Source organism: Sminthopsis crassicaudata, chromosome X (genome assembly GCF_048593235.1).
Source record: "Sminthopsis crassicaudata isolate SCR6 chromosome X, ASM4859323v1, whole genome shotgun sequence".
Taxonomy (NCBI): Eukaryota; Metazoa; Chordata; class Mammalia; order Dasyuromorphia; family Dasyuridae; genus Sminthopsis; species Sminthopsis crassicaudata.
Window position 1 is genome coordinate 70,415,986 of NC_133623.1, and position 16,203 is coordinate 70,432,188.

Here is a 16,203-nt window from a genome sequence, read left to right on the forward strand (position 1 = left end):
AACCCCCAGAAATTACATTTCCCTATAAATCTCTCCACATGGCCCAAAGCATGTTTGCTGAATCCATTTAGAGTTAGTGGGCCCACAGTGTTCTGCCTTGAGGCGACTCTCTCCTCAGCCCTCTCCTATACTTAGGTGTCTTCTTCTTATAGCTAACTGACTTTTTCGTGCGCTTTATGGATTTTAGCCTGGCAGCCAAGAGCCTATTTCCACCTCATGGGGGGTTCCCTTTGTCCTGGTGAATTGGGAGCTCCGCTAGGGAACTTGGCTTTTTCATTGTTTATTGTTAAAACCCCTTTCCTTGCTAACTGTATGCTCTCCCAACTTTATTTCATATTGACTATTCCTGGGGCGAATTTAGGGCATCCCTTCATTTTGTCTGTAAGCTCTTCTCTAAATCAACCTCCTGCCTTTTGGCAAAATTGTGCATTCTTCACATGACCGGTCCCCCAAATTTGGTACCAATTGCTCTCCTCCAATCTTAACGTGTTATGCTGAACCCCAAACACGTCCATAGTGAGTCACAAAATGGGGAAGACCCCTCACAACTCATGGAAGTCCTTTCTTAGGTCTTCGAGTCCTCAGGCTGGGTTCCCTGGTTTTCCTGGATCTTATGGGGAGCGGGGAGAGACAGGGGAGTGTCACCTTCCTTGAGGTTACTTCCTCGCTCCAGAGCCTGCGGTTCTGTATCCTGGTCCCTTTGGGGTGTGTCTCTCTGTCTTTTACTGCTTTAAAGGTACATGGCCAAAGTGGGGGGTGGAGCAGAGAAATGTCTTCCCTCCCCTTACGGGGATCCCTACACAAGAGAGCTTTGACTCCTTTGAATTTGTCGGGGAGCAGTTTCTTAGAGCCCCTAGAGGCAGGGATAATTTTTTCCTCAGCCAATAGTGTTGTTTCCTTTTGTGATTCAGTTATTCCCACTTCCTAAAGGATCAGGGTGAACATCGGTCTTTTACTGTTAGTTTAACACCTGATAAAGAGTTGGGGATTATATTCTTAGCCTTCCATGACTACATGAAGTGTGTAGGACGGGAGGAGAGGAGGCGATGGAATGGGATGGCCGGGCCTGGGATTTCATTGCAGAAAACTCGGATTAAGCAATGAAAAAAAAAAAAAAAAAAACCCCACTAAGTTTAGAAGTGGTTTCTGAAGTCACTTCCCAGCTGTGTGACCTTGGCCAAGTTCCTTCCCATTTCTGGGCCTCAGTTTCCTGCTCTGGAAAATGACGGCGTTGGACTAGACGCCAACTCGACCCACCTAAGTCTTTTAACAACGGCTGCCAGATAGCAGAGCGGGCAGAGAAACCACAACTCTCAGGCTGGGACACCAGCAGCCCGCCTTCCTCGCCATCGCTCGGCCTTATGGGAAACCGAGTCCAGCTCTCCCTTCGTCTCGAGCCCGTGCACGTGGACGCAGACTACAATTCCCAGGAGGCAGTTGGGCGGGGCGGGCTCGCCGGCCCCGGTGGGCGGGAGCTGGCAGTGACTCTGTAGACGTGGGAGAGTAGGGCGGGGTGCAAGCAGGTGTGCAGATCCTGAGCCTGAGGGAGCCAGAGCTCCGGGGATCCCGAGTGGGGCTGAGGACGGGCGGGGAAGAGAGGGGAGGGCTGTGGGCCGGGCTTAGGGCGGCCAGCTCTGCCGAGGAAGGGGTGGCCGGGAGCGGGGCGAAGGAGGGAGAGCCGGCCGGGATTGTCCACGATGTGGCTCAAGCCGGAGGAGGTGCTGCTCAAGAACGCGCTCAAGCTGTGGCTCCTCGAGCGGGCCAACGACTACTTCGTGCTGCAGCGGCGCCGGGGATACGGGGAGGAAGGCGGCGGCAGCGGGGGGCTCACAGGTGAGCTGCTCCGGCCCCCACCCCAACCTCAACTCCCTCGACTGTCCGGCCGCGCTGGGGAGGCAGGTACCTGCCCGGCCGGCCGCCCGCGCACCGCTCGCCCGCGCACCACTTGCCCGCGCACCGCTCGCCGGCTCGCTCGCTCCCTCGTCCGCGCGCGTACCCTCGCCATGCACCCCCCTCCCCCCACTTTGGCCGTGCTCTTTCCAGTTTCTCGTTGGGAGAGTCTCACTCTGTAGCCTCTTTTGGGGGGGTGGGAGGCCAGAGGGTTTCTTCCCCTCCTCCCCCCATACCAACCTCCTTCCCTTCGCGGTAGCAAATCTGGCTTTTCTTTTTCTTTTTTTGGGGGAGGGGGAGGGGGGAGCTTCAAACCTGGAGTGAAATTCTTAGGTAAGTGCACCTTGGCTACCTTCTCCTCTGTAAAGATGGGGAATGAGCCTGGCTGAGGTCGGAGGGCCCGTCGACCTCAAAAACTCCCATAAAAACTATCTAAGTCATCTGTGAGCCACGTGGGTTAGGTAGCCTCAGAGGCCTCTTCCTGCTCTAAGAGCTCACAATCTCTTTGTGACCTTGGATAAGTCACATGCCCTCCAAAAGCCTCAATTTCCTTTATCGGAAAATGAAGGAATTCTCTAGTAGCTGGTCTCTGAAGTTTTTTCCGGGTCTCGATCAACTGCTGCACACGTGACCTTGGGCAAATCACTTTCCCATTTCTGGGCCTCAGTTTCCTCCTCTGTAAAATGAGGGCTTTGGTAGATGGCCTGGAATTCGCCTTCCTGCTCTGGAGCAAGGCTCCGACACGGAACTTGGGCAAGACTTTTTTGTCTTTTACAAAATGTCGGGGGCCGGCCCTTGAGGTCCATTCTAGTTCTAGATCTGGAATCCTCCATGTGATTTTGGGTAATGGAACTTTGACCATAATTTCCTCATTTGTTAAAAAAGAAGACATTGGATCACATGTCCTCCCAGATCCCTTTCAGTTTTATAAGGATCCAATGATCCCTGGAAGCTTTCCTCTGAGCCTTTTAATATTTCATGAGTCCTGCACTCAAGCTGCCCATCTTTTGGCCTTCGCTTTTGCCACTGACCAGCCCTGTATTTCCTCTATAAGATCTTCTGTCCCATTTATCCCAAGCCATTCTGGGTTCTAGACTTCATTCCAGTCGCAGCCACCATGCCCGCCGGGTCCCACTGATGCCATATAACATCACTTGAACAATGTTGATAATAAAGACAATGAGGGTTTTGCATCAGAGAGCATTGCAGGATTCCCCAGGTACCATCCTCCTTTTGTCTCTTTGGCATCAGGGGCTACCTCCAAAAAAGCCCCCACTCTGTTCATGGAAGTAACCCTGAGTTATAAAAAAAGCTCTGCAAATGGGCACAGCACTGATGGCTTCCATCAATTTGGAAAATCTCCCAAAGCAGACTCAGTAGTACTGAGCTGCATCTGCTACCAGATGCTAAGAACACAAAGGTTCATCACCAACAAGTTGGATGCTCACTAATGAATTCTTTTGGCTCTGGCAATCCATGAGATGGTTTTCTTCTGGAAAAAAATCAATGAAAGTCATATTTTTATAAATCAAATCACTTTACATATAACCTCTTCACAGATTAGTTTGGAGTTTCATTTTACATAATTTAAAAATAGTGTGCATGTTCAATAAAATTATGCAAATATCTCCACTTTGCAGTGCATAATAAATGGAAGCCACCATACTTTGGGGAATGCAAAGGACCATGTTCTTCTTACGTACTTTGGTTCAGGGAGTTAAAAGGAAACCTGTGAATCATAAAACCTTACTTAGTTTAGATGACATTGGGAAATAAATACACGTTTGTGATTCCTAAAAATTGCTTTATTTTTTTATAGTGCCCATGGATGAATAAGATGACCTCATTTTAAACCTCTTTTTTTTTTTTTTAAAGGACAGCTCTTACATAGGTCTTTATTTCAGTAATTAGCATGCTTTCTTGATTGTATTCTTAGGTATGTTTTTTTTTTAATTAAAGCTTTTTATTTTCAAAGCATATGCATGGTAATTTTTCAACAATGACCCTTAAAAATCTTGTGTTCCAAATTTTCCCCTTCTTCCTTACCCCTCTCCCTCAGAGGGCAAGTAATCCAATATGTGTTAAACATATTAATATATTAAATCCAATATATGTATACATATTTATACAATTATCTTGCTGCACAAGAAAAATCAGATCAAAAAGGAAAAAAAAAACCTGAGAAAGAAAACAAAATGAAAGCAAACAACAACAACAAAAAAGTGAGAATTCTATGTTGTGATCCACACTCAGTTCCCACTCTCTGGGTGCAAATGGCTCTCTTCATAAGACATTGGAACTGGCCTGAAACATCTCTTTGATGGAAAGAGTCACATCCATCAGAATTGATCATCATATAATCTTGTTGTTGTGTATGATGATCTCCTGTAAACCTCTCATTTTACAGTTGAAATCCAGAAGTTAGGTGACTTGCCCAGAGTTAACCAGCTAGAAATAGCAGAGATGTGATAGCAGAAATAAGTGAAAAAGAATGAACTGTTTACAAAATTATTCTTTATCTGCTCTAAAATCCAACTGATAATTTATTAAATGTTTTCTATGTGCAAGCTACTGTCCTGAGAAGTGTGTGAAAACAAGAGAATGATGGGAGACTCATCATTGGGTAATGGGAAAAGGCTTGGATTTGGAGTCAGAGGACTTGGGTTCAGATACTGGCCTCTGTGTGTGACCTTGGGTAAGCCACTACTTCCTCTTTTGGGGCCTCAATTTCCTCCTCCGTATTATTAGGGTGTTGAGCTATATTGTCTCTGAGGTCCCTTCGAGATTGTACCCCCTCATTTTTACACAAGTGAATACTGGGGCCCAGGGAAATGAAATTGATTTGGTCAGTCACATATAAGTATTAAAATGCAGAGCTAAAATTTGAACCCATGTTCTTTGATTCCAAATACTCCACCTCCCACCCCTTAGTTTCCTCTATGATCTCTGAGGTTCCATCGAGCTCTATATGAATTTATAAAGTCTTGATCTCTTAGGGTCCCCAATTCTAGCATCTTCGCATAATTCCAGTATAAGTCTCTAAGACATTGGATGTTTCAGTCTTTTTAATAAGGTTAAAACCACATGGTCCCTGCTGTCAGCCCAGAAGCTCCATATATCTCGCTGCCTTTTATTACTTCCCAAATCTCTTGAGTAAGACAAAGAAAATGCATTGATCTGAGAAAAATGTACCAAGATTTCCTCTGTACAAGTCAAATTGATAGACTCCATTTAAGTAGGCCCATTGTAAAAATGGTGACCTTTATTTTTCCGATCTGATTGTGTCATCTGTAGTGGTTCATATGAATGGTTGAGACAATCAGTTAAGCATTTATCTTTTAGCTTTTTATTTATAAAACCTATGCATGGGTGATTTTTTCAACACTGACTCTTGCACAACCTTTTGTTCCAAATTTTCCCCTCCTTCCCCCAACTCCTCCCTAGATGGCAGGTAGTCTAATATATGCTAAATATGTTAAAGTATATTAACAAGCAAACATTTATCAAGCATCTCTGTGTTAGGGATTCAAAGAGAGGCAAAAGACAGCCCTTTTCTTCTGGGAGCTCAGTCTAGTGAGGGTGACAACGTGCAAACTAGCTGTAGATGGAGAAATTCGAGATTATCCTTGGAGGGAAGGCAGTAGAATTAAGAGGGATCAAAATAGTCACACAGTCATGCCACTGTTTCTAAACAGGTTGAGAATAATAAAATAGATGGCCAGGGGCCCATCTAGAAAAGTCTTCTCATCTTTGGAGAACTGGCTGTGCCATCTGGTGGGTTTTGTTTGTGTTTTGGCCTGGAACAACTCATTAAAACCTCAATAAGGTAAGAAGTTGCCATCTCCATGGATGGAGAGACCCAGCTGTGGGAGCATTTCTCCTTAGAATTCTGATTAAGAGTATCAAACCCACAACTAATACCAAGAGGTCCATTGGCGTCTGATGGTAAGTCTTAGAAGAGTTTAGAAGTTAACATTTTGAGATCCTTCCCCAGTGTGGACCTTTTCCCAGGCTTTTTTTTTTTTTTTTTGTAAATGGACCATCCTTAGGATATTGTAGAAATCATTTAAAACATTAATGTGTACACAAGTATACTTATATTACTTTTTACTGATGTTCAGGATGCTTTTAACATTGTGCTGTGTGTTCTAGAAGATTTTGTCATTGTTTTTGTTTATTTGTTTTATTTTCTCTTGTTTTTACATCACAGTCCCTCCATACGGTGACTCTCCCATGTACCCCCCCTTTTTTTTTAAATATAAAGGACAGTTAAATGAAGTCAGCCAATGGACCTATAGTCAGGAAGACTTATCTTCATGGGTTCAAATATAGCCTCAGACACTTCCTATCTGTGTGATCCTGGGCAAGTCACTTTACCCTGTTTATCTCACTTTCCTCAGCTGTAAAATAAACTGGAGAAGGAAATGGCTAAAAACTCCATTGTTTTTGCCAAGGAAACCAGAATTAGGGCAAAAAGAGTCAAACATGACTGGAAAATGTTCAAAAATCTTGGAATCTGGCAGCCTTTTGGTATTATTTTAATTTACCTTGTCATGGTGATGTTGGTTATAGGATCACAGAATTTTTTTAGATTTGGAGCTAGAAGGGCCCTTGGATGCCATCTAATCCAACCTCCCCCCAATTTTATAGAGGGAGAAATGGAGATCCAGAGAACTGGGAAAGCTCTCAGAGGTCAGCTAGTACAAACCATTCCCTTTACAGAAAATGAAACTGAGTCCCTGAAAGGGGAAAAGTACTATAAAACATAAAGAGCACTTACTTTGGAGTCAGAATCTGGATCCAAATCCTTCCCCTGACACTTTGTGTGACCTTGAGTAAGTCACTTCTCCCTGGACTTCAGTTTCCTTTTCTGGAAAATGAGGGGAGTGGAGTGGGAATGAATCAGGAGTCCTTCTCAGATCTGTATCCAGGATCCTCTAAGTGATTTTCCCCAGATCATAGAGTAGAGATTTAAACTCAGGTCCTCTAACTCCCCAGCCATTCATTATTTTCCTTATTGTTTTAGGTTAAAGATTTTTGAAATAGTGGAAGTGATTCTCTTTACTTTGGTGGAGCAATTAGTACTTAGAAATTTTGCAGTTATTTGCTTTTAACCTTTGCTCCTTTAGGCTGATCAGGATAATTTTTCTCTCTCACCTAAATATAGCACCTTCATAGATTGATTGGTTTAGAGTCTAATTTTACATAATTTAAGGATATTATGCATGTTCCTTCAAATTATGCAAATGGCTACAATTTGCAATGCATGGCAGATGGAAGCTACCACACTTGGGGAATGAATAGGACTGTTTTCTCCTGAAAACTTTTGTTCATGGGAATTAAAGGGAAACTTGCCAGGCCTGACAACTTAGTTTGGATGGTGTATTAGACATATATCTTTATGGCTTTTCAGAATTTGGTTTGTACTTTTCAGATATCTATAGTGGAATAATATCATAGTTTTTCATTTTTCACATGTGTAGAGTTTGGGTTGGATAAAGCAGAACTGAAAAAAAAATGTAATTAAAATGAACTTGAAGCCAGAAGACAGAAATTTGAATGTAGGTTCTGCCCCCTCTGGAACTGTGTCCCCTTTTGTACATCGATGGAAATGTCTCAGCGGGTTAATTCTTATTTAGTTTTTCATTTCAGAATATGTTCAGTAATCAAAGGCTGGCCTTGGAGACCAGACATCTTGGGTTCAATTTTTTTCTTGATCTGTAGTCCCTCAATTTCTGAATGCATCTTTCTAACACAGGAAGAGCATTAATATAGCAAACTCCAAAGGAGAGGATTCTCTTTACCCATCTTAACTTGGGGGCACTGAGAGATAATTGCTTTGCTCAGGGGCACAAAGTCAAAGAGGGCCCAATGTACTTCTGAAACCCAGGTTTTCATGATTCTGAAGCCTCCTTTCTCTCCACTACACGAAAGCTTCTTAAACTGTGTGTTGTGATACCTTATGGGGTCTTGTGACTGAATGTGGGAGTTGGGAATTTATCATTTATTATCAGTAAAATGCTTGATACCTATATACCCAAAGTCACATAAAAAGTTCTAGGATGGAAAGTGCTTGTGAGTCTGATTCACTTTTTTCTCTTCTTTCTCCCTCCTCCGCTCCTCCTTTTATTTTACGTTTTTCCATTTGTCCCAGAAAGTCAGGGCTTTAGTGTTCCCTGATTGATTCTATCCCAATCATCTCAGCAGCTGTTCCAAACCCTTTTCCCCTCGGACTCTCAATACAATTCTGTCCCCCTCCTTGGCCCCTTAGCAGATGTCTTTACCTCCTACTTTAATGAGTAAGTCCAAATCATCCATAGGGTATTCCCTCAGCACTTCTTCACACTTCAGAAATTGCACTACTTAATCACCTGACCTTCTGACATCCTTTCCACCCTTATGCCAGTCTCCAAGGGGGAGGAGGAGGAAGAGAAGAGAGAACAGGCCCTTTCTTAACTTGAGTGGGCCTTTGGGCCTGCTATCTCCTCCCAGTTTGCCCTTTTCTATCATTCTCTCTCCTTTAATTCCCACCTGTCTTTTGACATGCTCAGGCCCACCTCCTCCCTAATGAACCTTCACTTGACTCTGCCATCCTTTCTGTCCCTAATAAACTGAAAAGTACAGTCTGCTTGATTATTCAGTTCTCAATATTAACCCCCTTCCAAACTTGAGTGAGGAAAAATTGGAAGTGCTCAATTTGGTGACCTTTTCTCACACTTTCCTTGTTCTTTCTCTTCCTTTTGAAGGCTCCTTTCCTCTGCTTGTCTTGTTAGCTACCTCTTACCTGCCTGCTGCTGCTTCTGGTGGATACAAGGCATCAGCATGGAGGAGACCCTCAAACGAGCCCTTTGTCAGTTGGTTCCGTATGACCTTAAGTTTGAGAACTTTAGCTTCTCCCCACGCCTCCCAGATTCTCTTTTTCCAGCAAGCTCTCGGCCTTGCTTCCTCCTTTCAAAACAAAGCCGCCAATAGTTAGAACCCTTCCTATTGTAATCAGTCCTTTTCTGAAAAATGTCATGGAAGATTTTTATTCTTACATATTGTTCCCTCCAACAAACCAAACTATGAGATGTTTGTGCAAATGAGTATTTCTTTCCCTGTATAAAATTATCTTCCTCACATCTAAAAGTTATTTGAGGGTGAGGCACTAAAAGGCTGTCTCTACTTAAAGTCCAAAGATCGCTCTCTTACTGAAAACAACAACGAGAAACCACAGAGAGGTGTATAATGGAAGCCTGCACTTTTTTACCTATTTATAAAGCAGTAGCAGTGCTCTGTGTCATGTGTGCATGTCTTTGTATATGCATAGAGAGCATCTGTGTATATATAGATATACATATTTCTGTGTGTATTGGTTAAGAATGAGTTATTTTCTTTCTTCCCCATCCCTTGTTGAGTGTTTATTGCAAGAGCCAACACTACGCAATGAGTAATAGAAGTATTGTGCCAAAGGATTTCTTATATGTTCTACTGCCTGTATAGACCTTACTATTTATATGATTTTAATTAGGAATCTAGATGTATTAGAATAAGAAAACAAGATAGGTGTATCTGTATAAAAAGAGGAGGTGGAGTGTTGTGTATAAGAACAGCCAGAAGCCCAATTTGTCTGGATTGTTGAGTGCCTGAAAGGGAGGGATTATATAATGAGGCTGGAAAGGGAAGTGGAAGCCAAGTTATGAAGGACTAAAAGTAACAGGAAAGAATTTGTATTGGATCCTAGAGGTAATAGGGAGCTCCTGGAGATTCTTGAGCAGATGAGTGACATGATTAGAAGCGTTATTTAGAAATCTCATTTTGGGAGCTATGTGGCAGATAAATGTGATATAGCCAAGAGGTCAACTAAGTGGTTACTGGAATAGTATAAGTGGTATAAATCAAATTGAATGGAAGAACTGAGAAGTGTCATAGCCTGTGTGATGAAGTGAGACCCTTTTCTGTGTAGAAATGTTGGGGTTCAAGGGGACTTTCAAAATTTTGGGGTTACAGACCAGTGTCCTTAAGTGAATTTGCAGCCTCAGACCCATCTCTAAGTCAAGGGGCAAAGTTTATTATAACTGTAACACCAGTTAGAGCAGGCTAAATTTCAAATGAAGACCATAGAAATATGAGCAACAACACCGTTGCAAGTAGAGGCTCTCTGTTCCTAGGATAAAAGACTTGGGACGTTACTTAAGTATTCAATTCCAGAACAGTACATGTCAGATAAAGCATTTATAAGAAAACACGTCTGTACCACAGGACACACAGTACAAACCTGTTATTTCCATACTAGGAACAAACGTGAATAAAATGGACTTTTTCATTGAAATAACACAAAATATCCCATTAAGTTACATCCCTCTAGGAAAACTGCACTGAAATTCTCTCTAAACCATACTGAAGATATTTCATACTTAATTTAAATCATCAATAGAATGACAGGTCCCACACAGTTGTATCAATAAAAAAAAAAAAAAAAAAACATTTAAAAAGCCAAGTATTCTTATATCATTTTGAAACATTTAAAGACGGGCAGATGACGAGGCCAAATAATCATTTCCTTAATTATGTAGTATATAATGAGTACATATTTTCAGATTTAAAAAGAGCAAGATCTTGCATATTTGTATTATGCTCATGGCTTCTACTGACCATTTGCTCTGATTATAGAAATTTGCTAGAAGAGGAAAAAGCATCAAAACAGGTCCTTCATGCTTCAGCCTGAGAGGCCATACATGATAGAATAAAGCATCCTTCCCTCAGTTTGATTTTTAGGCAAAATAGTCACAGTTGATAACCAGTCACGTAGTAACAATTCCACCTCATAACCAGACTCAGGAATAATCAGTGGGGAACGTTCCTGTTCAAAAGAACACAAGTGGGAAACTGAGTCAGAAGGATCTGCCCTTAAGCAGAGATCAAGGTTGTTTCCCAGCTCTCACCAGACATAAACATCCATCTCTGACAGTTCTGGGTGGCATCCTGTTGAATAACTTATGACATTTCTCAAATGGTGGATTACAGACATAATGATCTATCAATCCTAACAGTCTCAAGAGATTTTATTTCAAATAGCAAATTCTACTGTTCACAGCTTAGAGTTAGAAACATTATTTTTACTCTCATGAGGTTGCAATAAACAATCAAAGTTTATCAGGACTTAGACCCATGAGAATTTTAATTTAACATCTTTCATATGTTTTTTTCTTCTTCTTGAGTTTCAACTCATCCTGGTGCAAAGACCAATCATTAGGTATCATTTCTATATAGTAAACCAGCTTATAGATCCATAGTAAACCCATTCCTTGTGTAATGAATGTGGTCAGGGGTCCGAAACCCCCCGAAATGATGAAAAATCTCCCATTCTTGAAGGAAGCGGGTGAGTCCTTCTAGTGGAGGAGTTTGCTGGTACAGAAGTGAGCGTGTGTTTTTATTAACCTAGTCTCCTCCCATGCATTCCCAATTAGTTAATAATGTGCTGACTAACATCACCTTCCTCTCCACCTTCTTCATGCCCTTCCCTTGTCATGCATTCCATGTTCTAAGATGGCGGAAAATTCCTAGGGAGTGTGTTGGTTAATTTGCAATTCGTCCGGTAAGCATACTCATTCCCCATTTGCCAGCTCATTGGCCCCGACTAGTTTGAGCCGGATCGGGGTCTGCGGTAAGACAGTGGTTGAAAAGGATACATGGACCTATTTCTAATTGGTTGAAACCACTTGTTAAAACAACTTTGTTAATTTTTTTTTCAAAATTCTAGCTCTCTGTGACTTGCTTACTCTGATGGATTCTAGAAAATAGGGACCCAGAGGAAGGGCAGAGCTTGCTGTTCCTACCTGCCCACCCCACATATCCTCAGGGCTGTTGTGAGCTGTGCTCTTTGATACCTTCCCCCACTCTGTGAAGGGGGGAAAGGGGGCTGTACACCCTCATACTTGAAGGCAAAATGATAGAGCTTTCACCTCATCCCTCTTTTTCCACACACAGTAATCACTGAGTTTAGGTTTCAACATGACAATAACTCCAACAATCTTTAATAGCCAAATAGTCTTAGCTGTAATTTCTTTAGCTCTCTCACAAAGGTGGAAATGCCTAATTCCCTCAATTACATTTATAAAACATCATAAAATAGGGTTAAAAAAGGCTGATGAAATGCATTTTTCCTCTTCTTTAATTAATTTAATTACGTTTAATTAATTATTTCCTCAACCTGTTGCAGCTTTGGAAGTTCTCAGGGAGGGTTTGAGCTTCCCCTCCTGTTCCCTTAAATGTTTCCCTATTGTTTTAGGGAGAAAATAAGATAATTCTTAAAATTCAGATAGAATAGAATCACAAAATGGATAAGAATCTCCTTTAATGCACTCAAGCTTGCAATTTTTACATGCATACCAATTTAAAAAGATTGATTTAACTTTGTGAGATTCCCTGGCTTCTAACTGGATGTTCCTTCTAGTCAAACTCAACTATCTTTTGATTGTTTTCCCAATTCACATGAACCTTCTCTCTTTTGAGAGCCAGAAAATAGTCAAGTGCCCATTTTTACTAACAGGGCCCCTAGAAGTCTGACTTCAGATAATACAAAAGCAGGGTGTTTGCTGCCAACTTTACAAATTAGTAGCAAACTGCTTTTCTGTTTTCCTAAAGTTCCCAAACTCTTAAATCTTCTCTTAATACTGTCAGTGCAAATAGATTACATCTTACATATTACTTTGGTGGGCTTTAATTAAAGCCTCTTTTAAACTGCTTTTACTATCTATTCACTGACTTGAGTATATTCTCTTTCTCTCCCCTCCATCCATCTATCCCTGCTGTAGTCAAGGAAGGAGAGAAGGAGAAAAAAAGATAAAGAGACTCTCTTTCCTCTATGCACTATCCTCCTAGTCTTGGGGAATTCAGACATGCTGAGCTTAATTGAGTTAAAAATGCTTCCAAATTACTTTACACGCAAAAAAAGTCATTTATCTCACCATTGGTATTTTATGTTGGTCACCTCTAAAAACTCATATAAAATGATCAAATATGAAGTAATGACATCCAATAAAAGTTAACATTTATATAGCATTTGCTTTATGTTAAGTAGTTTTATAATCATCTGATCTTCATAACAACAAACATTTATTATTTCTCTTCACAAATCAGAAAACTGAGCAAATAGATAGTCATTTTCCATAAAGCCACATAGCTAATATATTTTTGCAACTGAAACAGAGTGGTAGGCTTACCAAAGGCAGAGGCTGACTGGTTCTTCCACCTCCCACTGCCATGCTAGGTGCTGCTAGGGGCATTTGGTGTCTTCTCAGGCAGTTGCTGGACATTACCTGCTGAATTTTGGGATGTCTTGGGCCAGAACCTCCTTTTGGGGGTAGTTTCAGTCAGCTCAGGAAATGCTGACTGTGGGACCTTATCCACTTCACCCTTTCTCCCTTAAAACTGGGTTGCAGAGCTTCTAGGGTAAGGTTGTTCTCTTCTGCTTTTACCAGGTGGGGCAAAATTGGAGTTTCCCTGCAGTTCTTTAGCTTTCTCTTTCCAGCATCTCTGATCTGAGATGAGAAAGGCTAACCAGAGGGACATGAGCTGGAACTATTCACGTGAGCAATCCCCACAACTGAGATAAACTCGAACATGCTGAGTGCTGAGGATTGTGGAAAGATTCCCTTAATACCTTCTAGGGTACATTTTTCTTTCCCAGTAGAGTAGAAGGAGACTAGACAAGATAGTAAAGGATAGAGCAGAAAGGATTAGCAGAAAGTTACTGTTTACCAGTTTTTCTCCATTTCTGGGCTTTCTGCCAACTAATTTTTCTTCCATGTCCAATGAAACTGGTAATCTTGTCACTTGCTCTTAAAACCTTTTTAACTTTTTTTTTAATAAGATTTGATCCTTATTTCTTTCCTCAAAATAAATTCTATAGAATGGTACCTCAAAACTTAAGATGGTTCAGGATGGGGTGAATTCCTGGAATTTACCCCCAATGTTTCAGGAATTCTTTCCTTCATTCTTAAAATGACTAATTGCCAAACTCCTTAATTATTACTCTCAAAACCTTTGAGAAAATGCTAAGAAAATGCAGTTCTATAATTTTAATTAACTATTTCTATAGCCTCCAATTTGGCCATCTGGTAACGGGCAGCCTGATGTAATGAATGGGTATGTCGTGAAGGTCAGGAAAATATGGATTCTGATTCTTCCTCTGTCATCTACTACCTTTGTGACCTGAGCAAGGCATTGCTAAAACTGGAAATTCTTAAAACTTCTGTACAATGGAGGAAGTTTCCACAGTGCAACATCCTTACATAGCTAAAATCATCATAAAAGCCATATTAATATAATTCAAATATAGCTGATCATAATTATTTATGTACAGACTTGATTTAATATACATTTTCCCTAATTTAAAAGTATTTCTAATAATTTTGTAGGCAGCCACATTAAGAAAGATTATTGGGATTTATTTTTTTCTGTTACTTTTCTTCTTCCACTAAAATCTTACCATATAGACTCCTTGACCAGAAGGGACCTTTAATCCAACACCTTCCTTTTATAGAGGAGGAAACTGAGGCACAGGTAGGGGAAGGGACATACCCAAGGGTACTGAGACAGTAGAAGGACCAACCTTAGAACTTGGAGCTTCTGATTCCTTGTATAGTAGAAATGGCCCTAGGTTCTTAAAGTCTGTGCCAGTGGAGCACCTGAGTTCAAATCCAGCCTCAGATACTTAATACTTCCTATCTGTATGACCCTGAGCAAGTTACTTAATAACATTTATTATTAATAATTTAATGACATTATTATTATTTATAAATAATATCAATAATTTAATATTGGTGTTTATAAATAATATTATCAATATTTATAAATAGCATTTATTATTAATACCTTAATAACATTATTATTGTTAATAACTTAATAACATTTGCTTCAAAAAAGAATAAACTCTTATTTCTGGAAGAAGTCTCAGGTCATTACGGAGTTTTTCAGTTTCCTGAAAGCAATCCAGTCCAATCTCTTCCCTCTCTTTTAATTTTGGTCCCAACTTGTTCATTTGGATTCTCTCACTCCTATATAAACACTTAGATGGATAGACTGTAAGTTTTTCCATCCAACTTGCATGCCATAATCAGGGCAACAGACATGTTGCATTCACTTGCTCTTTCATTTGTGGATGATCAAGCCAAACCCTTGAGTGATTCCACACTCTCACTTGTCTTTATTATAATTTATAAAGTCTGAAATTTTCCGCACACCTTTGCTAGCTTCCTTTCTGACATTGTTTCTTAGTTTTGTTCTTTTTAGTGCCGTGGACATTGGCACATTTGGGGGCTGTGGTGTTACAGCCAAAACAGGCTGCTGTTCCCGAAGGTGAAAATAGATTGAATAATAATAAAAAGCTTTGCAGATCATTTACACCTTTCTTCTATTTGTTCTTTCATTTTCATCTTTAAATAACCTTGGGGTGACTTTGCTTAGTTGGGGCCTTTGCCAAGCTTTCTTTAAGTTGGTTTGCTGTTCACTGCTTCTTTATGAGCTTGATAAGGGTGCACTGCACATAATCTTTCACCATCCTTCATGTTCTCAATTGGCATTTCTTGTCTTAGCAAGTAAGCCAAGTGTTTTCTGACTAAGGTGTTTCTTAGCCTCTTTTGGGCTCTTGGATAGAACAATTAATTTATATTGGTTAAACTTCTAAATAAAATTATGCTTGGTGGCTGTTATTTCTACTGTCCATTGTCTAGTTTTCATCACCAATAGCTGGTTTAAATATGTTGAGTTGTTCCAGGTGCATGTCATAGCTTTTTTATTGCTATTCTTTTTTCTAATCTTTCACTAATTCTCATCATTGCTCTAACAAGTTTGTTGTCTAGCTATACAAGGATTGATTCAGGAATGATGGCATGTCAATAGTACTCTTTTCTGGTATGTTAAAATAAGACAGCTCTATTATAATATGATAATTAATGGGTAATGCCCCAAACCACGGTGTTATGCAACAATCCCATAGTAAACCATGAAGCACATGGGAAAATGGGGTTAAGTGCGCTAATGTCCCTAGGTACCAAATGATACTAAAGAGAACAAAGGTTGGAAAAACAGACAGATTGGACCGATTGTGCACGTAGGAGATCTGTGTTGGGGGCAACATGATTGTGTAGGGTCTAGTATTCACAATCTGTAAGAATATATATACGTTTTAAAAAAAGAAATCTTGTAAAAATGGTAGCACAGCTTTATACACGATAAATGATTAAGTAATGCACAAATATTATGATAAATATATACAATACACAAATATTACAATAAATAATGGCCTTGAGCTACTGTTCAGCCTGCATT

General features: G+C 40.5%; 1 protein-coding gene across 3 annotated transcripts in view; it reads left to right on the forward strand.

Moving 5' to 3' along the window:
• Window positions 1–1,599: 1,599 nt before the first annotated feature.
• Window positions 1,600–16,203, forward strand: part of TBC1D8B (TBC1 domain family member 8B) — a 110,221-nt gene continuing 95,617 nt past the window's right edge. Inside the window, exon 1 of one of the 3 annotated variants that reach the window (XM_074278595.1) lies at window positions 1,600–1,833. In XM_074278595.1, coding sequence (XP_074134696.1) covers window positions 1,698–1,833 — 136 coding nt within the window. In that variant the 5' untranslated portion in view covers window positions 1,600–1,697. The remainder of the gene's footprint in view (window positions 1,834–16,203) is intronic. The other 2 variants (XR_012484280.1, XM_074278594.1) reach the window with 2 other exon arrangements.